This window comes from Citrus clementina, unplaced genomic scaffold, assembly GCF_000493195.1.
Source record: "Citrus clementina cultivar Clemenules unplaced genomic scaffold, Citrus_clementina_v1.0 scaffold_2, whole genome shotgun sequence".
Lineage (NCBI taxonomy): Eukaryota > Viridiplantae > Streptophyta > Magnoliopsida > Sapindales > Rutaceae > Citrus > Citrus x clementina.
Genome location: NW_006262688.1, coordinates 9,805,048 through 9,829,799, shown reverse-complemented (window position 1 = coordinate 9,829,799; position 24,752 = coordinate 9,805,048). Strand labels below are relative to the sequence as shown.

The window sequence follows — 24,752 nt, the reverse complement described above, 5'->3', positions numbered from 1 at the left end:
GTACAGGTGTGATAGATATTTACAAAATATTTCATTTCTAAGCATATGTATTATTATTATGATCGAAAGGACACCATTCATGGTTTAAGTGAACTTCCATTATTAATTTTTTTTTAATACAATCTTCAAGTGTAAAAATTATTATTCTTCACAAATTTTAAATTCGTTTATTATATATTTCGCAATCTAGTGAAGTTTTGAAAAATATAACCCACTTTTTGAAACTTTGTTTTACCTTTTAAAAATTCATTTCATACGCAGAAAATCACTATAACTCATCCACAATTACACAAATTCTATGAATTTTTTAGACCACCTAAAATAAAAATAGGATCAGAATATGTCCCTTTTTAAAAAAAAAAAAAAAAGCAATGAAATTTTCATCTGTAAACTCATGATTTCGGAAAAAGAGTGAATTTTTAATGCACACCGATTAAAATTGACAAATATAATAATCTTTTGAACAAAAAAAAAAGCCCACATGATTCATTAATATGACGTATTGTACTCAACAATCACTTGCTTGCAGTTCATTTCTCATATAGAAAAAAATACAATAAAACAAGGAAACAACCCAAATGAAATGGCATTCGAGCATCCCCATAAGTTATATCTAAAGGGTGCGATGATCAGAAACCTAAAAACCTGAAGGGATTTGGGTATTACCACAACAATATTCAACAATTCACTTCCCCTGAAAGCAACGATAACTCTATCATGATCATAGAATTGCAGGCGATGTTTTCCTCCAGAATCAAATATATCCAATTACAACTCCAAAATTCAGATGAGCAAATCGCTATCCTTGGTGAGCTTGGCGTCATACTAATCAATATGTACAGAGAGTTTTATCTAATTGGTAGAACTTACAAATCTAGAACGTATTCTGTACGTTAAACCTCCTCCTAGCTTCTCGTCTATAGTTGGGAGTTTCATCAATAGTTCTTCTCACATAATCTACAAAAGGCTGCGGCGTTCGGGGAGACTGTTCATTTGAAACTGTCGGAATACTATGCTCAGGCGTACCAGGTGCTGTTGCATATGGAGTGGCAGGAGAAACAGATGGCTGAGATCTGGTGGATCTCTTCCGTCCATCCAAGATAGCGATACTGAATACCACTATCAATGAAAATACAGCAAAGAAACCAATAAAGCTTGCAAATATTCTGTTTGATTCTTCTCTTTGCCCAGGTTCAAAGTTAACATCTACTTCCACTCTCTGACCTGTAAAACAGTTCACAGATGACAAAATCACTTTTAAGTAGAAAGTTGCAAGTACTGGGATTCAAAATGATGTAGACTCACCGTTGGCTGGAAGTGTGAAAATGATTTTATCCTTGAATTTCTTGGTTCTTAGCACTGAAACCTGAAGGCACGGAAAATAGATTTTTATTTCAAATTAATAAAGATACAAGAGTACTGAAGCATTTTCATTTTGTTCTACTTCACATAGCTTGTGCAAGCGCAACTTTCTAATTAATGTTCTTCATAAATGAGATTCGAAATGATAGGAATGAATCTACTGAATTAACTGAAGCGTCATTTTCTATGCTCGTTGAATGCAATTAAATAACAAAGCACAGAACTCACCTCATATTGAGCATGCCCACCAATTCCAATATCTTCTTTATGGACGGGACTAATCTTCAACAGATCTTGATTTTGCCAGTGGATTTCAACACCTGCAATGAGAAGTCACAGGTGAACATACATCAATGTCTATCACAAAGAATGAGTTGGGACCGCTAGTCTGATGCTATACACGTGTTGACTTACCTGTATTTCCCAGGATAGTTATGGTAGTCTTGTTTGAGTCTGATGTCAGATTTAATTGCAACGAACTCTGCAACACAAACTACCAATATTAGTATTGTTTATACTGAGAACACAAATGCAGGCTGCTAGTGATGCCAATGTCTATTAGCATCAAGTCTTTTTTGATTACCTTGTCCATCTCCAATATTGAAAATCCTCCAACAAAAAGCGCAGATGCTGATGCAGATCCAGAAATACGGTGTGCTTCTCTCAGTGAAGCATTGACAGAGACAGATATAAATGGGCTTGTGTCCTTCGACTTTGGAACGGAACGGAGCAAATGCTCTGGAGAGTAAGGGAAGAAGAGACAGTACAAGTTACCAGTGTCCAGATCCATCCACGGTTTTGCATACCTTCAATAAAAGAAGGAAAACAACATCAAACTGCATAATCTTTACTTTGGCAATATATTCAATAAAACATGAAAAAAGAAACGTACCCGACGAAAGGAGGATCTGCCTCACAATCATATGAGATTGCTTTGTTTTCAAGAGCTTTCAACTTGTGAGTATCACTGTGGCGTTCCAACAAATTCAATTAAGATATTTATAAGACTATAGCTTCAAACCATCAATTAAATTTGTTAAAATCCAGTGCAATGCAATAGCAAAATAATATCCAGTTCCTGATGCAATGGATCTTATAAATAGGACAAATCATGTTGAAGATTAATTTGATAAGTTGCTGACTGCATATACGTAGAAAAAGGTACATCTAGCTTTTATGTAATAAGTCAAGTACAGCAGCTCAAATACAAAATATGAAATACCACAGCTGTTAAGGCAGGTGAATGCTATTATCCTGTTGGTAAGACAAATAGATAATGCAACCGCAATCATCCAGGAAAATCTTTATCTATTTATCTATTTTTATTTCTTTAAAAAATTTATCATGTTAACCTGTCTTATGCAGCAGATTGCCTCCCCACTAAAGGACGGGTCCAAACCATTGACCTACCCCTTCTATCCAATGGTTTACCAAAGTTGCAAGTTATGAAACAAGTAGCTGGCAAATTAAAATTGGAATTGGCACCATTCGCAGAATTAGACATGGAAATTTACAAATTATGCAATGGTGTCAGTATGCTACTAAGACACATGTGTTTACAGGTTTCATGTTATTATCCAAAAACTATTAGTACTTGCATAAAAAGACCTTTTATGAAACTAAATTTTGTATTCTGTAGACACTATTTGGTTTAATTGATTACCCCTTTTGTGTAGTAAAAGGGTTTTAGGGTTCTAATTTTGCTCACATTAGTTTGCAGATGGATTTGTATTACAAATATGTACCATTTATAATTAAAAGAAAACGCAAAATTAAAAATATACTTGTTACAACCATTCAAAGTATAGCTTTATAATTTTTATAAATAGAAATCTTCTTTTGATTTTTTTTTGGGGGGGTGTGTGGGGTCTTCTTCACTTTTGTTTCATATTTCGCATAACATAAACGACAAAAGTGCTCCACAAAGAGGTGCTCACAAATTTGAAAGACAGAAAAACATTTATCTGTAACCAAACAAGTACGACAATTTTTATAAAGAGCTTTTTTTTTTAAATTAAGAAAACTCTTTTAGCCATTTCAAATGATATACTAAATAGATAACACTAAAAGATGTTATTTATTCAGTTAGTTTATTGTAAATATATTTACATTTTTTGTAGATATAGAGTCAATATATTTATTCAGTTAGTTTATATGAAGTAAAATAAACCACACTCTCAAACACTAAATTCTTATCACAGCATAACATAGAAATAACTATTACTCCACCCATGTATGAAGTCACTATAAAAGTCACAATAAGTAGGTCCGAAGGGAGGTCTGAGCTTTTTGTCAATGGCAGAAGGTAAATCATTACTTCAATGCATTAACAAGAAATGCAGGGCAGCAACCAGACAATATCAGCTATCGAACTAAAGAGCAGCTAAAAGGTATCAGTCAGTAAAAGGATCCACTTATCTACATACCCGAATCTCACAGCGAAGGTATATCCTTTGGTTGGGTAAGGAACATTTGTTAGCACCTCCTTTGGAGCATCAATGGAAACAATGTTTTTTGATAGAACAGTAACCGTTGTTTGCAGTTTCATACTTGGACATTCAAAAAATACTGCATATGTAACAAATTTAAACTATAAAAATGGCCTCATCATATTCTAGTAAAATTTAAAATAAAAAAAGAAAAAAGGCCAAAACCAAGACTTAAGTCAATTACAGTAGTACCTTTGGTTGAACCTATTCCAACTGCTTCAGCTTTGCCAGATGGCATGTGCACACGTACAACACTTTCATTATCGCTAAACCAGTGGCCAGAAACTTGATCACTAAAACCTACAAGGAAAGAAGAGCACGGATCATGTTATTGAGGATAAAATGTAAAGACATACAAACCAGCCTTTCACACTTTGTACTCAAATGTAAGACAGTTGAAAATCAAAAGCTAAGACAAAAATATAATAAAATTCCAATTGCAGAGCAGATTCCCCCCCCCCCCCCCCCTCCTTAAGATATGGTGAGAAACATTTGTAAGGAAATACAGATTGCAACTCATGTTTGGTTCATGCAATAACCTGCCACTAATTTCAATCAGCCAGAAGCCAGAAATTTGTATTAAAAGAGATCTAAAGCCGATTAAAAATATTTGGAACATGAGCAATATACATGGCGTTACATTCTCAATCAATAGCAATAAACAACACCATAAAACATTAAGGGCAAAGATAGACATTAGCGCAGGCCTCGGGTGTAACGCCAGTTGCATTGATAATACAACCAAAGTTTTGGATAATGACGTAATTCTGAAAACTCATTTTCGCATCACCTACCAAACACGCCCTATACTCCCATATCCTCATAACGAGCGCGGTTTTTGAATAATTAGAACATACAAAACATCAAGACTAATCATTTATAGCACTGGAACAAATAATGACAGAGAAGCAACTACTCAAGGTATTACAGAGATAAGAGAAATTTCATGATGCAGAGAACAGTCAACGAAGATTGCATGCAAAGAGAAATTTCATGATGCAGAGAACGGTCACTGCAGGAGCATAAGCAAATGAGATTGAAACTATTTCATCACCAAAGACACACACACCTTCCACACTGAAGTCGAGACTACCTCCAACATGGAGGACTGGATTCTGTGGATATAGTTGGGCTCCAACTGAAACCTGAATCAACAAAGGATTTGATAGAATTGGAACATAATCAGCAAAGCAAACAAGGGAAGCTAAGAAGTGACTAGCATAACAGGCTTACTTTTGCAGTCAGAAAATAACTCAATATAAGAAAGCATACTTCATACATAAGCCTAAGAGGGCTGGGATGTCTCACAAATGCCTCACAAAAACTTTTAAGTAATTTCGAATTGTAGACCAATTTGAAATTCTTCTAGCCTATTCTCAAGTTTCATGACATAATGCAAAATAGAATTACCTGCCTTTCAGACAAAAACCAACAATGACAAATTACCATGGCCATGGGAAAACTCACCATCAAACATGTCTAGTCATTATTAAATAAAAATTCAGTATTCTTCTTCAATTAAGTGGAAGAGAAAACTATGCAGCAAGAAGTACAGACAAGATTCGCTATGCAGCTTTTCACAAGCTGTTTATCATCTGGTGAAAGTAAACACATATCAGGCACGTCTGGGTGTGGTAAATTACACCTACAGCATAACAGTTCCATGGTTCAGTAATAGGACTGCAATTACCAAAACGTAATCAGACTTTTGTGGACTTCTGTTCATTGATACTTGCACGAGAGCTCTACCATGTTGCTTTGCCTTCAAAAGGAAAATTGCAGTTATATAATAAGGAAGAAGTTAGAAGTTAAACAGAAACCAAATAAAATCTAAGTCATCAACAAACCTTAAGATAGATTTTCCCACTACCATTGAGTGTATAGTTAATAGAGACAACATCATGATAGTTAGTTTCCGCATGATAGAGTATGACATTATGTGCTTCATGAAAAGGAGTCCCTGGTCAAAAGCAAAATCATGAGACTAAAGGCTCAAATCTGGAACATATGAAGTTCCAATAAAATTAATAACAGATATTAAGAACACGATTGTACCTAAAGCATCATAATAGCTTATTGGAATTTCACGTTCAGCACCAACAGCAAGATGAATTACATTCAATGGATATCTATTGCTGATTCTTATTTGAGCCACCTGACAGTAATGCATAGCACCAACATAGTTGATTTTAAAACTTCTATATGAGCATCAAGAACGGATAAACGAAAGTTCAGAAACATGAAAATCCATTATATCATATTTATTTAATAACTCTATTGCAGTATTGCTTAATTAGGTCCTGGATGGTAGTAGAAACCTAATGTGCACATTAACATTGTAAGAAGTGAACTGATAAGAGTACCATCACCTAGCTCCTGCAAACTTCTTTTTACCCATTATGTTACAAGTGTGATTGCAATTCAATGCATTAAGACACGAAGTTTAGGCATATTTAACAATTACACAAAGTTTAGGCATATTTAACAATTAACACACTCATCTCACTTCAATATCAACATTGAAACGCTGCATATAAGAGAGTACCTCAGCCACCCTGACACATGAAGCAATTTCAATTCTTCCACTGGATCGATCTTTTGCCTGGATGCATGCTAGATGGTTACTACTGGTTGTTTTTATTGTGTCCCCATCAATGGAAATATCATCCTTGCTTGCAGCTTCATTCTTTTCACTACAAAATTTCAATAAAGAGTAGACAATTGATCCTTTGCGACTCTGACTATCCCATTGGCCATGTGATTCTGATGATGAAGGCAAAAGACTAGTTGAAGTATAATGCGGGGGGAGAACCCATGTTACTGGAATTCCAAGTGCAAGAGGGAGATCAGACACCACGGATAGTGATATCGATGCACTGTAAATCCTTGATTCTGAGTATGAGTCAGACACAAAATCACATGAGAAAGTAGTTGCAACATCTGTCCTGCCAGCAGATCTGCAACAGGCAAAAAGTGTGGGAGACTGAACTCTTTAAAAGGAAAAAAAGTCATGAAAAAACCTACTAAAACTTCAAGCGGAGCCAATAATAATAAATTTTCCAAGTAAAATTGATTCCATCCAGAACAGGAACCAAAGAAAAATTAGATTCGAGAACAAAATGTCAGCTTTCCTCTATGGGAAGAAAGACTGATACATCCACCATTTTAATCATATCCAGACACGAGGAAGACAATTTTTCTAGAATTGGCTACTAGAAGTCCCTAAATCCTCTAACTAGATTTCATAAGTCAAGACTCTAATGATGCACGAGAAATACAATTTGCCTTTTAGCTCAACATGCAACTCCTGTAATATATGAATGAAGCCAAAATGGAGAGAAAAAATTATTGCAATGGCTTTGGTATACCTTCCATACAAGGTTTTGATAAAACCCAGTTCTTTCTTATCCAGGTCATTAGAAAATTGAATTTCCCCTGAAGCAGCTGACTGTAAATCTTGATTTTCACTGTGCAGTTGATCCCCCAGCCAAAAACCCAAAATCTAGAAACAGAAAAACGAGAGATGTTTTTGTACCCAAATGATGAGGAAACATCTTGTTATTTGACAAGATTAATTGCAGAATATATCAGACTGATGCAGCAGTTGCAGACTATAGCAGAATGATGCAGCAGTCAGTCTAACCTTTTCATCTTCTATGGTCCAGTTGTAATTTCTGCAGAGCTCATAAAAAGAAAACACATCACCCTGACAACACCAATAAGTCAGTCAGCAATTGGACAAGAGAGAGAATCCACTGAACTATTTCTCTTGATTTTAGGTTCTTGCCTCAGGAAATAGAGGATGTATGGGCATCTTATGGCCAACAGCAAGTTGGTCACTTTGCGCATTCAATGTCACTGAAGAAGGAACTCCAACTTTCACACTGCTGAAAGCTTGGCAAATTACAACATCTCCATTCCCAAAAACCGTGGCAATGAGGGTCTGATCATAGACACATGCATGCAATTAGTAAAATGTACTATATGTTAACTTACTCCACGGTAAATGTCAATCAAGATTATTAAGGGGAAGGGCCAGAGAGAGAAGAGAAAAAAAAAAAGAGAATCAAGTTTGTTCTCAATAATGTTGCTGGGAATGATACAGTTTAGCTTTAAAGGGGACCAAAGTCACCCAAGCTAAACCCGATTTTTATATAACTGCCAAAACTGTTCATACACATGACATGTTAATTAAAAATAATTAATGGTAGAGATAATGTATCCTCAACAGATTTCACATCGGCTCGTAGTGTTAAAATGTATTAAAGATCTAAATTAATGCTAATGTAGGTACTTTACGAAAGTTAAAGAGCGTCCAAATTAATTTTCATTCTGGAATTATAAGTAACAAAATCAACTCATCTCAGTTATAAATAGCTAAATTTATAGATAAAACTAAATGACATGCATGCATATAAAACTTAAAACTATGCAAAACTCATCAAAGCTCCAAGTTAGGGGGGAAGCCAGAGAAGAAAACGAGTAGAAAAAATTGGACCCCATATCTTACAGTGTTCCCTGGTGAAATGGCAAACAGTTGACCAGATGATCTGTGGATCGTTGCTATTTCTTCATCTGTACTAGTGTTGCAAGATATTAATTCAAACCAGAGGAAATTGTACCAAAAATAGAGTTATTAGAATTGATCTAGTTTCCTAGAATAGCTGCGTGTATAGTTGTCAATTAGCTAGGATACTTTCCTCAATTAGCTAGGATAGTTTCCTAAATTAGTTCATTGTAAAGCTATATATTTGTACTATTGTATTCTGATCAGAAATATAGAAATACAAGTTATTCACCAATATGGTATCAGAGCAGGAATTCCTTTAATTCCTGGAAACCCTATTGCTCTTCTGCCCTTTCTCTTACCTGCAGAAAACCTAGCCGTTCTCCTACTTTCTTTTCTACCCTAAAATCAGTCCTACCTCTTCATCATGTCCGACGTTGTTTCTGAGTCTACAAACACCCTTCAACATACCCAGAATGCTTCTACAAGCCTGCCAACACCTACTGCTGCGCAGCCTAAAACCCAGGCTTCAACCACGGAATCTCACTCCATTCAGATCACTACCATTAAACTGAATGGAGAAAATTTCCTGCGTTGGTCTCAATCTGTGCGCATGTATATCCGTGGTCGAGGCAAGATCGGGTATTTGACTGGAGAAACAAAGGAGCCTGCGGCTGACGATGCAACCTATCCAACATGGGATGCTGAGAACTCGATGGTAATGACTTGGTTGGTGAACTCTATGGAGGAGGACATAAGCTCCAACTATATGTGTTATCACACGGCCAAGGAGCTTTGGGACAACATTAACCAAATGTATTCTGACTTGGGAAATCAATCTCAAGTATATGAGTTAACCCTGAAACTCGGAGAAATCCGCCAAGGTGAGGATACTGTCACTAAGTATTTTAATTCCTTGAAACGACTTTGGCAAGATTTAGACCTATTTAATGATTATGAGTGGAAATCTTCTGAAGATTGTAAACACTTTAAGAAAACAGTGGAGGATAACCGTATTTTCAAATTTCTCATTGGTCTTAACGTGGAGTTTGATGAAGTTAGAGGCAGGATTATTGGGAGGCAGCCGCTTCCCTCTATTGGAGAAGTGTTTTCTGAGGTACGCCGTGAGGAGAGTCGGCGTCTTGTTATGCTTGGAAAAAGGAATCTCGTTAACACTATTGAAAACTCAGCCCTTGCTGCTAGTATTAATGCTGGCCGAACTGCTACAAAGAAACCTGATGAAAAGTCTCGCGTTTGGTGTGATCACTGCAATAAGCCACGGCATACACGAGAGACTTGCTGGAAGATCCACGGAAAACCAGCAAATTGGAAGGGTTCTCATGAAGGCAGATTCACTCGTACTCCTGCTGCACATGAGGCCGAGTCTGTCCCCTTTAACAAAGAGCAGATGGATCACCTTCTGAAGCTGCTGAAATCTAACTCAGGATCATTAAGTACACCTAATGCTACCATTGCTCACGCATGTAGTAAATTAAATGCTCTCTCTTGTCATTTACCTATTTCTCATACTCCTTGGATTATAGATTCAGGAGCCTCTGATCACATGACAAGTTTTTCTCATTTATTTCATACATACACCCCTTGTTCTGGTCATAAAAAAGTTCGTATAGCAGATGGTTCATATTCCCCTATAGCTGGCAACGGTTTGATAAATCTATCTAAAACCATCTCTCTTAAAAATGTTCTCCATGTTCCTAAACTTACCTGTAATCTGCTATCAGTTAGTAAATTATCTAGAGACTCTAACTGTCGTGTTATTTTTTCCAAATACCACTGTGTCTTTCAGGAACAGAACTCGGGGAAGATGATTGGCAGTGCTAAATTGATAGATGGTCTCTACTATTTTGAAGATGAAGAATCTAAGAATAAAGAAGCTCAAGGCTTTAGTAGTATTAGTTCTACTCAAGTTAAGGATCAAATTATGCTTTGGCACTATAGGCTAGGGCATCCTAGTTTTCCTTATCTTAAAAAATTATTTCCTAATTTATTTAAAGGTTTGAATTGTTCTGAATTCCATTGTGAAAACTGCATTTTATCAAAAAGTCATAGAACTATCTATCCTTCAAGGCCTTATCAAGCCTCAAAGCCTTTTTATTTAATCCATAGTGATATTTGGGGTCCTTCAAAAATTAATACTTCTTCAGGGAAAAAATGGTTTGTGACTTTTATTGATGATCATACTCGCCTATGCTGGGTTTATTTAATGAAGGAAAAATCTGAGGTTCAGAACTTATTTGAAATATTTTACTTGATGATTGAAAACCACTTTCAAACTAAAATTGGAATTATTCATACCGATAATGGAACTGAATATTTTAAGCAAAATCTTAGAACTTTTTTTGCAGAAAAAGGTATTCACCATCAAACTACTTGTGTTGATACACCTCAGCAAAATGGTATTGCTGAGCGTAAAAATAAACATTTACTTGAAGTTTCTCGTGCTATTATGTTTTCTATGAATGTTCCTCAATATCTTTGGGGCGAAGCAGTTTTAACTGCATCCTATCTAATTAACAGGATGCCCACCCGTGTTCTAAACTACATTACACCACTTGACTGTTTTAAAAAATATTTTCCAGAATCACGAATTCACTCTAATCTTCCTCTGAAAATTTTTGGATGTACAGCTTATGTTCATATACCTAATAAAAACCGGTCTAAACTCGATCCAAGGGCTGAAAAATGTATTTTTATTGGTTATGCACCAAATAAGAAAGGATATAAGTGTTTTAATCCAAAAACTAGGAAAACTGTTGTTTCTATGGATATCACTTTTCTGGAAAATCAACCTTTTTTTCAAAAAATTTCTCTTCAGGGGGAGAAAATAAGAGAAGAAGAAAATTTTTGGGATGATATTTCCAATCCCCTGCCTAAAACCCTAGATTGCATTACTAAACCTATACCTCAAAATGAGTTTTCTAATGAAAAGATTGCTATTCCTAATGTTGTTTTTGAAACTGGTGATACCAAGACTATTTTGCCAAACACTGCTGAGACTGTGACAGGGGCAGAAATACTACCTTCTGTTCTCAAGGAACAAGACAAAGAGCTTCTTACTTATTCAAGGAGGAACCATACAAGGAGTAAGAGACCTACTATTCCTTTAGCACAAGGCCAACCAGACACCCTGAGTGAAGAATCTGAAAGAAATACAGGTACTCTAGAAACTTCCTCACATAATCTTGTTCCTAATCCTGATGAAATATCTGAACCTACTGTCAATCCTATGCTTGATGACAATTTTAATAACTATGATGTTCCAATAGCAATCAGAAAAGGAAAACGCTCTTGTACTTCTCATCCTATGTCCAAATATCTATCCTATGGTAAACTCTCGAAAAAACACAATGCCTTTATATCTAAAATCTCTAACCTGCATGTGCCAAGAAACATTCAAGAAGCACTTAATGATTCTGATTGGAAATCAGCAGTGATGGAAGAGATGAATGCTCTGAGGAAAAGTGGGACATGGGAAGTTGTTGACCTACCCATGGATAAAAAAACAGTTGGGTGCAAATGGGTGTTTACAGTGAAGTGCAAGGCGGATGGAAGTATAGAGAGATTTAAAGCCAGACTCGTGGCTAAGGGGTTTACTCAAACACATGGGGTTGATTACCAAGAAACCTTTGCCCCTGTCGCCAAAATAAATTCCATTCGGGTACTATTATCCTTAGCAGCAAATTATAACTGGCCATTACACCAGTTAGATATCAAAAATGCCTTTCTGAACGGGAATTTAGAAGAGGAAGTGTTTATGAGTCCACCACCAGGATTTGAGAAGGTGTTCGGTCAAAACAAAGTCTGCAGACTTAAAAAATCCCTATATGGCCTTAAACAATCTCCAAGGGCGTGGTTTGAACGTTTTGGAAGGGCTGTGAAGAGTTATGGCTACAATCAAAGCCAAGCTGATCATACAATGTTTTATAAACACTCAGAGAGTGGTAAGATATCAATACTAATTGTCTATGTGGATGATATAATTCTAACAGGTGATGATCCTAAAGAGTTGGCAGATCTTAGGGAGAAAATGGCACGAGATTTTGAGATCAAGGACTTGGGTGTGCTAAAATACTTCCTTGGTATGGAATTTGCAAGATCGAAGGAAGGTATCTTTGTAAACCAAAGAAAATACATTCTTGATCTTCTCAAAGAGACAGGTTTTCTGGGTTGTAAGGCTGCTGAGACTCCCATTGAAGTCAACTTAAAACTTAATCCTGCTAAAGCTGAAGATGTGATTGATAGGGAGAAATTTCAGAGACTAGTAGGGAAATTGATCTACTTGTCACATACGCGTCCTGATATAGCTTTCGCTGTAAGCATGGTAAGTCAGTTCATGCACTCACCAGGACAGGAACACTTTGATGCAGCCTATAGGATACTAAGATATCTAAAGGGAACCCCTGGAAAGGGTCTTATGTTCCGGAAACGGGACAACCTTCAAATTGAAGTCTATACAGATGCAGATTGGGCTGGTAGCTCAACTGACAGGCGATCAACTTCAGGCTACTGCACCTTTATTGGGGGAAATCTCGTTACATGGCGGAGCAAAAAACAAAGCGTTGTGGCTCGGAGTAGTGCTGAGGCAGAATTCAGGTCACTCGCACATGGAATTTGCGAGGCAATATGGATAAAGAGACTATTTTCAGATTTAAAGATTCCAGTGTCTCTTCCCGTAAAGATTTACTGTGATAACAAAGCTGCCATCTCTATTGCCCACAATCCAGTTCTACATGATAGAACTAAGCATATTGAGGTTGATAAGCATTTCATCAAGGAGAAAATTGAAAGTGGGGTAATATGTGTTCCCTATGTACCAACCGCACAACAGATAGCAGACATACTCACCAAAGGACTACACAAGGGACATTTTGAACTACTAGTCAGCAAGCTAGCTATGGAAGACATCTACAAGCCAGCTTGAGGGGGAGTGTTGCAAGATATTAATTCAAACCAGAGGAAATTGTACCAAAAATAGAGTTATTAGAATTGATCTAGTTTCCTAGAATAGCTGCGTGTATAGTTGTCAATTAGCTAGGATACTTTCCTCAATTAGCTAGGATAGTTTCCTAAATTAGTTCATTGTAAAGCTATATATTTGTACTATTGTATTCTGATCAGAAATATAGAAATACAAGTTATTCACCAATAACTAGTATAATCAACATATACACCGACAGTTGGGCCTCCTTTCAAGGTAAGCTAGGAATTTAAAGCAACCATGTCACTTTAGCAATCAGAAATACACAAACAACAGAAAATATGCCTCGAACAAAAATTAAAATACAAAAATGAAAAAAAATATTATAATAACTGTACACACACACACACACACACAGAGACAGCAAGAAAATGAAATTTTACTTCAATTTTCTATCACTTTGAGCTTGGAAAAAAATAAAAGCAATTAAGATGTTGTGGGACATACCATATAAGATGCACCAGGTACCAGAAAAATATCGTGAGGGTGTATTCTCGGCGGTGCATAGACTTCTACCCTTATAGGTTGACTCAATATTTCATGCCCAGATTGCTGTCTAGCACTGACCTGATTCCAATACCTACCGGTCAGTTTGCATGATCTAAATTATCAATACAAATTTAAGGCAATGTCAACTGGAATTTCATACTGGCAAAGGACCAAACAAGAACTTACATAAAGAGTTGTGATCCCAAGATGTTTAGCCATAATTTTAAAACTCGACATGCTAAAATATCCACCATCAGGACTTGAGGTAGCATCATCATCTATGAGTTCAACAATATGATCCTCAATATGTACTCGAATATCCATGTAAGTGTACTGCACCAAAATTCACAAGCACTAATCCTCACTTACTAGGAGATTTTAACGTGAAAAATATGACTAAGGCACGTGCATATTTATGAAAGAATACAGAGCAAAATGCTTTATAAACATCAAAACACCAACTAAATTAGCATGAGCTAACAAACAGGAAGCTAGAATATCAAAGCCCATAGACTACAAATGAAATCAACTCAAACCTGAAAAGAGTCAAAAGTACTTCCATCATCGATCCCAGCCATTAAATCAATAGATTGTGATTGACCTTCCTAAAATTAATGAGAAAGCAAATTATAATAGTTGTCACAAATTAGCGTGTACCATCCAGGTAAAAGACATACCATGAGGCTGATTTCTCCGCCTGACCTGATCTTAATCCAGTCTACATCAGCAACTTGGACCTGGCAAAACATATACCTCCAAGAATGACTACAACTGCCAGCTGGGTGATGAAACATGAAGGAAGAAGGTGACATTCCTAGAATCACACATATCCAGAGCACCAAAGAAAAAAAAACCTGTCCTTAAGAAAAACGAAATGGCTCGGAATTTTGAGTAGCATCACAGAACACAATTCAAGCGGCACAAGGCAACTTTACACTGCTGGCTCCATGCCAAAATTTGAGTTATAAAATGTTTCTTCCATTATTATTTATCCATTTTTTGTTCATATAAAAAGTTTTTTTTGTTGGGGGGGGGGGGGTTGTGTAAAATTAAAACGAGTATACCACAATACTGCAATCAAAAAGGCATACATCATAAAATAATGTTGAGTACATTAGGTAAAAGGATAGAGTAATATTCTTCATTTACAAGGTGGAGTTCCCAAAAGACTACATACATTTGATTTTGATACTAGGGTTACGTAATTTATCATGCTGATCCATTTTAAGCTCCATCAATTTTCATGTCAAAACCAATACCACTCTTGCAGAAATAAAATATAGAAAATATATCCGATGAACTTACGAGAAAATTATAGGAAGAGTACATGAGGAATAATTAACACATTTTCATCGACAAACAAATTGTATAGAGAAGACACAAGAGTAAATACAGTACCAGAGCTGAAGCTGCACGTGGAGGAGCAAGTCCAACATCATAAACAGTCACAAGTGCAGTTCCCAATCCTTTCGGAGATAGCATCAATTGTAAGCACTGTAAACCTTCTGGAGCCTGAATGACCTCTACCACTTGAGAATCATTTACAGCAGCCTCCAGGAAACAACTCCCACCAGCAATTGACAGATTTGCCTGAATCAAAATAGTTATGGCATTTCTATTATTTACAGTCCCTAAAATTGACAAATTGATTGCACTAACCTATAGATACTGCCTAATCTAAAGCAGCATTACACGTTTAACTTGATAAGTGAATTGTGTGCTTGAGCTGACCCATTTATATGTCTAATCCTTTAGCTAAATTCAAACAAGTCAAACAATACAGAAACAAAGATGAACATCAACTTAAAAGCATATACAAAAACATCATAAACCTGTAAGGCTGCCAAAAGATGCCCATTTGACTTAAATTTTTTGCTCAGACGCCATCCTGATAGTACTCTGATTTTCAAACCTAAAAAACTCTTCCTTCCGAACATTTAATAAAACCTCAATTGATTAAACTGATTCAGGATCAGCAAGACAAGCAAGGAATTAAGCGAAGAACTTGTCAGGAAATGCTTGATGACGCACACATCCTAATACATTCTTTGAAGAGAGCCATAATAGTAATGTCTACCTTAGCATCAGGGTTAAAAAATAACAAGTTGTACTCCGGGTTGACTCTTAGAGTGGAAACAAGCTGCAGATTTGAACAACACCAACAGTTAGAACCGAACTTACAAGAAGTAATTATATGAAAAGTACGAAATAAGAACACGATACCAACATAAGTAAAAGTAAACAATTTAGATGTCCCCGCAAAATCACATAATTCAGAAAGCATACCTGTAAGCGTACGGCATCAGTAAGAAAACTCTCTGAAATTTCAAGCAGTTGAGCAGAATGATGACCATCCTTAGCATCACAGAAACCAGAAGCAGTGGCACGAACAACACACTGAGATACAATAAGTGAACAGCTCAGCTCATATCCAATGACAACACACACAGAAATACATACATGAAATCGATCTCAAGCTCAACAGTCTTTTAACTAATTAATGAAATGAGATGATTTGAAAACAAGAACTCCTAGTTATCATAGGTCTAATACAATATTAAAAAACAACTTATACCACAAACTTAAGCTTACAGGAAAGGCCAGACAATAGTATTTAAACTCCAAAACAGTAACATGCTTGTGCACCCATGTCTAAGTAAAGTTAACTAAAGTATCATAATCACAAAGTCATACGTGAAGAAAAAGGAGTTCAAAAGTTTGATAACTTGAGAGCCACTCCGAATATTACACCAATGGAGTATGCATCAAAGGCTCCATGTGGATTTGTGGAGTTCTAAATAAAAGTAGGACAATCAATTACAATAATTGAAGCACTGAAGCTTCTTCAATTTCTAAGCAAAAAATAATAATAAATAAATAAATAATAAATAATTAATGGAGATACTTCTATTGTCTTGTCAATCAAGTAGGAGTTTTCTCACTTTACTTAAATAGAAAATAGAAGAATATTGAAGTTGAAGTAATAGACCACAAACTAACTTGTTTTCAGGAAAAGGAACAAAACAAAAAATCCAGCTCTAAAATTCTCCATCTTCTGAGCATAGAAATTAATGGAGATCTATGATATCTTATGGTTACATAAGGAATTTTATCATATAACATCAGTAAACAGTCTAGAAGAAAGTATAACTTAAACGTGTTCAAAGGAAATGCAATGGAACAAATGACTTGCCTCCAAGAATTCTTTTTCTCATCATTTGAGAGAAAATACTAAAATAGTGATAAACCACCTAAACAGCATATTATAAAAAGAAGGAAGCTCAAGATGAAGATATGAAAGTCCCATAAGTACCAGTCCTGATTCATTTTGCAAGACCAAAAACCTCTCCCAACTGGATGCTGACTTCTGTGAACCATAAGCATCATCCCAGTACGCCAATCCATCACAATTGCTCAGTTCCCACCCCAAACAAAGAGAAGATGAGTTGGCAAAAGCTTCCCCAGAGCTACTGATGCCAACTGCAGCTATTCGAATAGTTTGCCCATTTGCAACAGTAACAGGAGTGACACGTATTCTCCCTGGGCTACGGTCAGCTTGAGCTGCAGTCTGTATAACTTTACGTTCATTCACTGAAATGCCATAAACACAATCAAAGGAATGTGAATTGATACTAAGAAAACATGAGTAAGTTGTGCTTGCATGTCTACATGTGTCATGTGTATATTAATATGTATACATATAGCTGTACCAGGTTCATCAACTAGCAGCGCAATTGATGCAGGAAAGCTGCATGTAACAGAGAGTGAAACTTCTGCAACTGCAGGCAGAGGATGGTCATCTCCGACCAAATTTCCCCGTTTAAAAACTAGTTCCTGAAGCATTTAAAATCAGAGAAAGAAAAAAGCATCATGATTTTCAATTGTTTAATTGACTAAAATAAAGAAAAAAAACACATTAGAAAATGTTAAGAAGATAAGAAACAATATAAAGTATAATTGCCAAGAAAAATGTTGAAGCTCACAAAGGTTCCCAGAGTTTGGCAGAAAACTCCATATAAATTCTTGGAGCTTCCAGAAACAACATGTATATGAACACCATCGCTTGCATGGTTATGCTTGCCATTGAAGATCTCGAAAGTCTCAATGACGTCAACATCTTCCTCCCATGGCTCTGGTCCTCCAACAAGCAAAACATCAACATGTGTTCTCGGTACAAGATACAACTTATCCAGAGCCTCCATTTGAGTAGTGGTTTCTGATTGACCCAGATTGAACCAATAACCACCAAATCCGCTTCCATCACCTGCCTGTTGCACAATAAGTGGTGGATAAGCTGCAATACGTGAAGAAGCTTTTAAGACTATAGGTCCATCAAAAGAACGATCGAAGTGCTGATAATCCTTGGAAAGGGTTGCATGTAGCATGGTTCGGCCAGAACTAGAAGCATATAAATGGGCCCATGAACAGGGAGGACCATGGAGAGATATATCATGTTCAAAAGTCCCTAGCTTATCCAAGAAAGGCTGCTTCTTTGTTGCATTGAGTACAATGAAAGACTCACTTCCAGCTTTCCAATTCACTGAAGAACTAAAAGCATCACATCTATAGAAATAAGCACCTGCACATCACAAGCCAAATTCAGCAAAAGAATATGAAATTCAATAGTGATAACACGCAGGGAGTTCCAAATAATTGTGAAATTTGGCACAACCATTTAATGTTTTCATTGTTACAGCTGCTTGAAGATGTGATCCTACTACAGTCTCAACAGGGAAGTTTCGCAGCATAACCATAGAGGATGGGGTGGAAACTTCAATAACAATCTGTTGATAGAAAAAAAAAAAAAAAACTTATAAAATGTTATCATGATCCCATATAAAGAGCTCTGTTTTTGAACACCAGATAAAATGTTATCACCAATTTTACTTTTCAATCATGCAAAAGCACAATACTTATATTTTTATTTTTATTATTTAAATAAGAAATGGTATATTTTTTTATTATTTGAATAAGAAATGTGAAACCAAAAAAAATAAAATAAAATAAAAATTGTAACATAAATTTTATGAATGCATTAGCACCATTTCAAGAGATATGTCCAGCATACTTGGCACAAGAAGGACAGATTGATCAACTTTTAATAGAATGCTGTTACCATCGAGCATCTCCAAGGAAATATCCCATTTATAAAAACTCTTTGATATTACAAATATGGTCATCATTCAAGCCTTGAATGGGTGGAATTGAAGGGCAGAGGGGGAGGGGGAATCAACATAGTGAAACCCAACTAGTTTCAGATTTAGGCTTCATTTAACTTACTAGTGAACTCTGAAGAGTTGCAATAAAATCAGACATTTCACATAATTGCATGCAGACCAAGTAGAAATCCTGTCATATAACAATTAATGGTACGAAAAAGTAAATAAATCAATCAATTACAGAAGAATCTCTTCCAGACAGCCGAACATAACTCATTGCATATACAGGTCAAAACTAGAGGACAAAAAAAAATTTAAAAAAAAAAAAATGGAGTATGACAACAAAATATTTCTTACTCAAATGATACTACTCAGCAATTTCAAGGCCAAACTATGAAATAATAAAATACTGGGCTTCCAATTTTACAATTCTATGGGCACTTTCAACTGAGAGAACCAAACTCAAATATACAGAAATTCAAAGAAACAATTATACACTACTGGTAAAATATACAAACACAATAGAATTACCTCATCATAATTGAATGAATCAAAAATGGACACCACTTTAACAGTTGCTTTCCCAGGTTTTTTTGCCTGGACAACTCCAGAAGCAGCTATGGACACAGTAGCCATGTCTGAAGAAAACCATTTGTAGTCGCTGGATGTTTTAGCACAACCTATATGATTAAACGGAGCATTAGAACCCATCAAACTTCAGAGTTAGCTTAAACATGATTAGAAATATAGAAAGGTAGAGGGCTAGCAACCTCCTGTAGCCATCAGCTCTACTTCTTGATAAATACCAGGGGCCCATGGGAGGAGAATGCTCTCAGACACGCCATTTGTCTGATCCAAACTGAACTTAATTCGGTCACATACCATTATTTCTTGCACAACCTTCAGAACCTACAACAGCAAAGCAGATTCAGATGACAGTTAATTTCCTAGCACTGGTTAAAAGAGCATTTAAATTTAACAAAATAAAGGAAACAATAATTAGAAAAGAAAAATTATGACTAAATACTTGGAAAAGAGATAAGCTAAAGCCAATTTGCACCTCCTTTGTATCATGAAGCCCACTAAAATATGTTAAAGAAGCTGTCAATTTTCCTAGTCCCTGTGAAGTTGCTTTCAGGATTCTAGAATTTCGCCAGCCATGTTTGAGCACAAGATCATTCGGCATTGAAAAAGTTCTCCAGCATTCAGATTGGTTGTCAGATAGTTTAATATCATCACTCTGCAAACAAGGAAGTGAAGAACAAGAAGTTAAGGAGAAATTAATTACTGAACAAGCATAGAGAAAAGAAAATGCCAACCAAATATTAGCACAAAGTATCAATACATAGAACAAAGAAGTATATACAAATTAAAAAAATGCCTTTATGCAAACTACACTTTCCTCAGAATGCATGCATTACCTCTGTAATGTAGATCTCTTGTGAACCAGGTCCTTGGGAGAAAACTTTCATCTGAATAAGATACTGAAAACCAGAAACAACAAACCAACAAGCAACAGAAGGAATGGCTTTTGTTCCTTCAACAGGATCACCAGAAATAGACAGAGGTGAAATGTATAACCATAAAGTGTCAGGAAGAACCACATTAAGTGAAGACACTTGTGTGTGGCCAGCAACTCTGGTATCTTCAACAATGACAGCTGTTTGCCCTAACCTCAGAGCTTGAGTTAAACCCATCATATTGTCCACCTGAGCAACCGAAGAGTTTGAAACAGACCAACGATGATGCGGAGATGGCAGAGCAACCACTGAAATCCCCAATGAAAATTGTAGTAAGAACATCGAGAATTACACCAACAATGCACCATTACATAATTAGTACATCCTTAAAAGAAGAAAACTAACTGAAACCAACTTAATATTATATTTGCATACAACTAATAGTCCAAGAATACCCAAGATAGTTAATGAATCTAGCTCTTAATCAAGCTAATTCCCAACATCTATATACATTATTTTCTAATAAGAAATGACATTTTTTTATTAATCCAGATGAAAATACAGTGAATGGTGAACCACTGGTCCACACTTACAGCGAAGATGCATGCATCCACAACAAGAAAAGTCAAGAAATAAAAGAACCAAAGTATAAGCCTATAGAAAAACCATCAATAGTTACAATATCAATTTTTCATTGAACTATTGTAGCTATATTTGGTTGGATTTTTAAAAAAAAAAGGAAAAAGAAGATTGAGTAACAGTAAGATATCATGAAGCCAAACCAATGCTTATAAAGATGGGAGAAAATGATCTTTATATCATAGAAGTTCAGTATCTTTCTCTCTCCAGCATCTTCAATTTTTCTGTTTTCCTTTTGCTTTTTCAACCTAATAATCCATGTAATAGCTGATATCCCACACTTTGGAGCAAACATAGTTGCATAAAGAACCAAATTAAACCAGTGGTTTCGCTCAAACTAATCTTATCTATTAGTGAAAATAAAAAGAAGAAAAGAAGAAAGGAACCTTGAGGAATATTCCCACGAATTACTTTAAGTTTATATTGCAGTGCAGCACCAAGAAGGACAAAAACTGGTGAAGGTGGTTCGATTGACATGGCTTCCGCAACTGTTAGAAGAATGCTATCAGCCATGTGCATAAATTCTGTCTCAAGTAAATGCACAGATACCATCTCGTGGCCGATTCCAATTCCTTTTACAACATACAAATCTGAAAATACACCCTGGACCACAGGTCAACAAATGTAATGAGATCTAACTATAAAAGTACATACTAAGTCACAACTAGTGCTCATTCACCACTATAAGGATAAACGTACACTATTCTCAAGTTCTATTTGCACATCTAAGTCGCCGCATAATCCCCCACAGTCACTAAGGGGAGAATCCTTCAAAGGAACATGTAAAAGGTGATGAGATGATCCATCAGTTTCAGGCATTAGTTGCCACATGAACTTTAAACCCACCAATGAAGAAAAGACATTATCTGCAATAAAGGTTGAGAAATAAATACAACCAGAATAAAAATGGAAATAGCTGAATAAAACTTTCAATAGTAACTAAAAATATGAAAGGTAGAATAAAATCATATACAACAACCCAAGACAAGCCCAACTGCACAAGCGACAAGCAACCATGCAAAGATTAGATAGGCAAAGAAACATCCAGTTACAAACATAATTCATGTCCATCATTCAAAAGATCAAATATAGCACATTGGCCATGTCATATTTAATTTGAAACTTACATAGCAACTCATAAGTATTCAATATTTGACAAAAGTTGTTTAAAGGTATCAGAAATTTAAACAAAGAAATAACAGATTCAGTTTCTAGATTTATTGAAAAACATAAAGGAAGAATCTAACAGCAAAATTAAACTGAAAATGATAACAACTATGAAGAACAGAAAAATGATAACTGGTTAGAACCAAATTTTGGAAATTTAGTAACAAAAAAGAAACAATAGCGTAAGAATTTCAACTTGTTTAGTAAATTGGAGTTCCTCAAATTCTTAACAAACTAATAAAAGTGAAATAGATTACAATAATAGACTATAATCGAAACCGATAGAAATTGCTGAGGTCCCAACATTCCCAACTATACACATATTTGAGATACCTTCACTGTCAAAAGCACGCACACGAAGAGTAGCAAGCCCATCTAGATCAAGTTTAATAGAACTATGAAATATCTGGATTCTGGAAAAGTTGTCAATGAAAACTTTGCAGCGAATTACAGTCCCAGAGTAAGCATCAGTAGCATAAACTGCTGTCTCCTTCCGACCACTATAGGGGGCAATTGATCTCAAGCGTGCACTTGTTGAGCAGTGATTGCTTGAATTATATTCAGGTACAACAGATAGGATATCATGATGATCCCATGACCTGTAAAGATAAGGGAGAAAATAATAATAATAAAAATATCGTGAAGGCATTTTATTATAAAGAACCAAAGGAGAAACGTTTCTATCACTTCATCATCCCTTAATAACTCACTTCTGGAAACAATTTATAAGAGAGATCATTTTGTAGGACGATTTTCCACAAGAATGATGAATGATTTGCAAAAGCTGACTTTGTAAAAGTATTACATTTGCACTTGATCTTAAAATAGTGTTCAGGTGTATGCAAGAAACTTTCTTGATACAACATCACAAACAAAACAAACATTTCCCAAGAATAATAGAGAACAGTCAATCTGAAACTTCACATTTTCAATTATCAAATGATACACAAAAAAGCATCTACCACAACCATTTATAGAGGCTGCATGAATATGAGTATCACATTCCTATGTACACATATATTTGCTTCCTCCAGAGCATGTTTCGAAGGGGATTTTGTTAGAATATCCCTAACGGGTTGAAGGGGAAAAAAATATCAATAATACACTAATTTTACATATATACCATGATCCGATGAAATTAAATAAACTATTCCACACATGTAAACGTTACTAAAGATACATCACTTTAAATGAGCCTTGTACTGTCAATTCCTCTTCTTTCCATTTATAGAAAAAATAAGTTATGAGATCTTACAGGGACAGTACATCGTTTATCATCTTTCTTTCTCATCTTTTGTACAACTAAACAAGGGAAAACAAAATCTAGTGATACTTCTACAAGGGGTATTCTATCGAAGGGTTGATTAAGTTATTACTCAACACAAAAAATTTAATTCAGAAGTACTGTTTTTTTATCCTTAGAGCAGACAGAATTCCACTGGTAATCTACTCTTTTTTCTCCTAGTTTCTTGACTCCGACTACATATGCATAAATCACACACACATGAAAAATTGTCATGCTTCACCAGCTGATGGCAGTATCAACTTTTGCAACTTCATGAATAGAACTAACTTACAACTATTCCATTAAGACCTACTACTGAAACGTACTGTCTAAACCGGAGGCTAACTCCAGAACACTCTGTTCTTATTTAACATTAATTTCATTTTTTTGATAGATTATTCACTTTTTTTTTTGGTTAACTTTAACTACATAAATTTAAAATCACCTAGGATTCAACATTTCAACTTCAATTCTTTGACCTACATTTTCTCTACAACCAAACTAATCACAAATTAACCAAAAAATAAATAAACCGACAAATAATAAACAAAAATAAAGGCTCCTAGCATTCAGGTGTACGTACGTATATATTGAAAATTTGAAAGTACCATTTAAAGCAGCCATCACTTCCTTGAAGCCGGTATTCAACAGGATTCGTCATTTTAGGCGGCAAGAGTATGTTGACATCAGCAACGTGCGGTCCGGACGTTAAATGCGACGTCGCTTCGGCGGCCACCGCCACCAGAAGTAACAAAACGAACCGAAATGCGAACCGGAACATCATTTGGCTGTTTGCCAATTTACAAACTAAAAATAAAAATCTCTACAAATGGACTCTACCTGAAGCTCGAAAAGTTCCTCGTGCTGCGAAGTTCAGGTGAAGTACTGAGTAGCAGCAGTGAAGTGGAAGATCAAGTATACTAAACCCTAAAATCAGGGTTTTAGAGCGCGAAGAATCTTGGGGAATATCAATTTCCAAAAGCAATTGGTGACGTGGCGTTATCTGGTTGGCTGCGAGGTTTTGTGAAGTGTCATCGACCAGGTGTCGGATTAAGCGTGAGAAACAACAAAATCGAGATACGCGCGATCGTCGCCGTTCCCATCCAAGTTCATTAATTGCGAAATTTACATTACGATCCTTATATTTGACTTAAATGCATTTGAATCTTCAAAAGTTGGATTTATGGTAGTTACAT

The 24,752-nt window shown here is 35.8% G+C and overlaps 2 protein-coding genes across 4 annotated transcripts in view; one reads left to right on the top strand and one right to left on the bottom strand.

Annotated features, from left to right (window-relative positions):
- Positions 1-24,545, bottom strand: part of LOC18051218 (nuclear pore complex protein GP210) — a 29,548-nt gene extending 5,003 nt beyond the window's left edge. Inside the window, exons 1-37 of one of the 3 annotated variants that reach the window (XM_006446531.2) lie at positions 24,165-24,536; positions 22,605-22,870; positions 21,804-21,970; positions 21,491-21,707; positions 20,427-20,773; positions 20,066-20,245; positions 19,776-19,914; positions 19,537-19,685; positions 18,519-18,630; positions 17,830-18,425; positions 17,557-17,680; positions 17,160-17,437; positions 16,133-16,243; positions 15,924-15,986; positions 15,245-15,436; positions 14,524-14,583; positions 14,383-14,451; positions 14,033-14,179; positions 13,805-13,924; positions 13,529-13,578; positions 8,362-8,431; positions 7,639-7,794; positions 7,495-7,557; positions 7,220-7,353; positions 6,397-6,808; positions 5,907-6,006; positions 5,699-5,811; positions 5,542-5,613; positions 4,921-4,996; positions 4,044-4,151; positions 3,789-3,930; positions 2,255-2,329; positions 1,946-2,168; positions 1,777-1,843; positions 1,591-1,682; positions 1,306-1,366; positions 900-1,224 (exon numbers count right to left, since the gene is read on the bottom strand). In XM_006446531.2, the coding sequence (XP_006446594.2) occupies positions 900-1,224; positions 1,306-1,366; positions 1,591-1,682; positions 1,777-1,843; positions 1,946-2,168; positions 2,255-2,329; positions 3,789-3,930; positions 4,044-4,151; positions 4,921-4,996; positions 5,542-5,613; positions 5,699-5,811; positions 5,907-6,006; positions 6,397-6,808; positions 7,220-7,353; positions 7,495-7,557; positions 7,639-7,794; positions 8,362-8,431; positions 13,529-13,578; positions 13,805-13,924; positions 14,033-14,179; positions 14,383-14,451; positions 14,524-14,583; positions 15,245-15,436; positions 15,924-15,986; positions 16,133-16,243; positions 17,160-17,437; positions 17,557-17,680; positions 17,830-18,425; positions 18,519-18,630; positions 19,537-19,685; positions 19,776-19,914; positions 20,066-20,245; positions 20,427-20,773; positions 21,491-21,707; positions 21,804-21,970; positions 22,605-22,870; positions 24,165-24,340 (5,852 nt within the window). In that variant the 5' untranslated portion in view covers positions 24,341-24,536. Of the gene's footprint in view, positions 1-485; positions 1,225-1,305; positions 1,367-1,590; positions 1,683-1,776; positions 1,844-1,945; positions 2,169-2,254; positions 2,330-3,788; positions 3,931-4,043; positions 4,152-4,920; positions 4,997-5,541; positions 5,614-5,698; positions 5,812-5,906; positions 6,007-6,396; positions 6,809-7,219; positions 7,354-7,494; positions 7,558-7,638; positions 7,795-8,361; positions 8,432-13,528; positions 13,579-13,804; positions 13,925-14,032; positions 14,180-14,382; positions 14,452-14,523; positions 14,584-15,244; positions 15,437-15,923; positions 15,987-16,132; positions 16,244-17,159; positions 17,438-17,556; positions 17,681-17,829; positions 18,426-18,518; positions 18,631-19,536; positions 19,686-19,775; positions 19,915-20,032; positions 20,246-20,426; positions 20,774-21,490; positions 21,708-21,803; positions 21,971-22,604; positions 22,871-24,164 lie in introns of those variants that run through there. The other 2 variants (XM_024190605.1, XM_024190606.1) reach the window with 2 other exon arrangements.
- Positions 8,444-10,305, top strand: LOC112100792. The gene is made up of 2 exons (XM_024190608.1): positions 8,444-9,842; positions 10,166-10,305. Coding segments are annotated over exons 1-2 (1,059 nt in total). The 5' UTR covers positions 8,444-8,785; the 3' UTR covers positions 10,168-10,305.
- Positions 24,546-24,752: the final 207 nt, after the last annotated feature.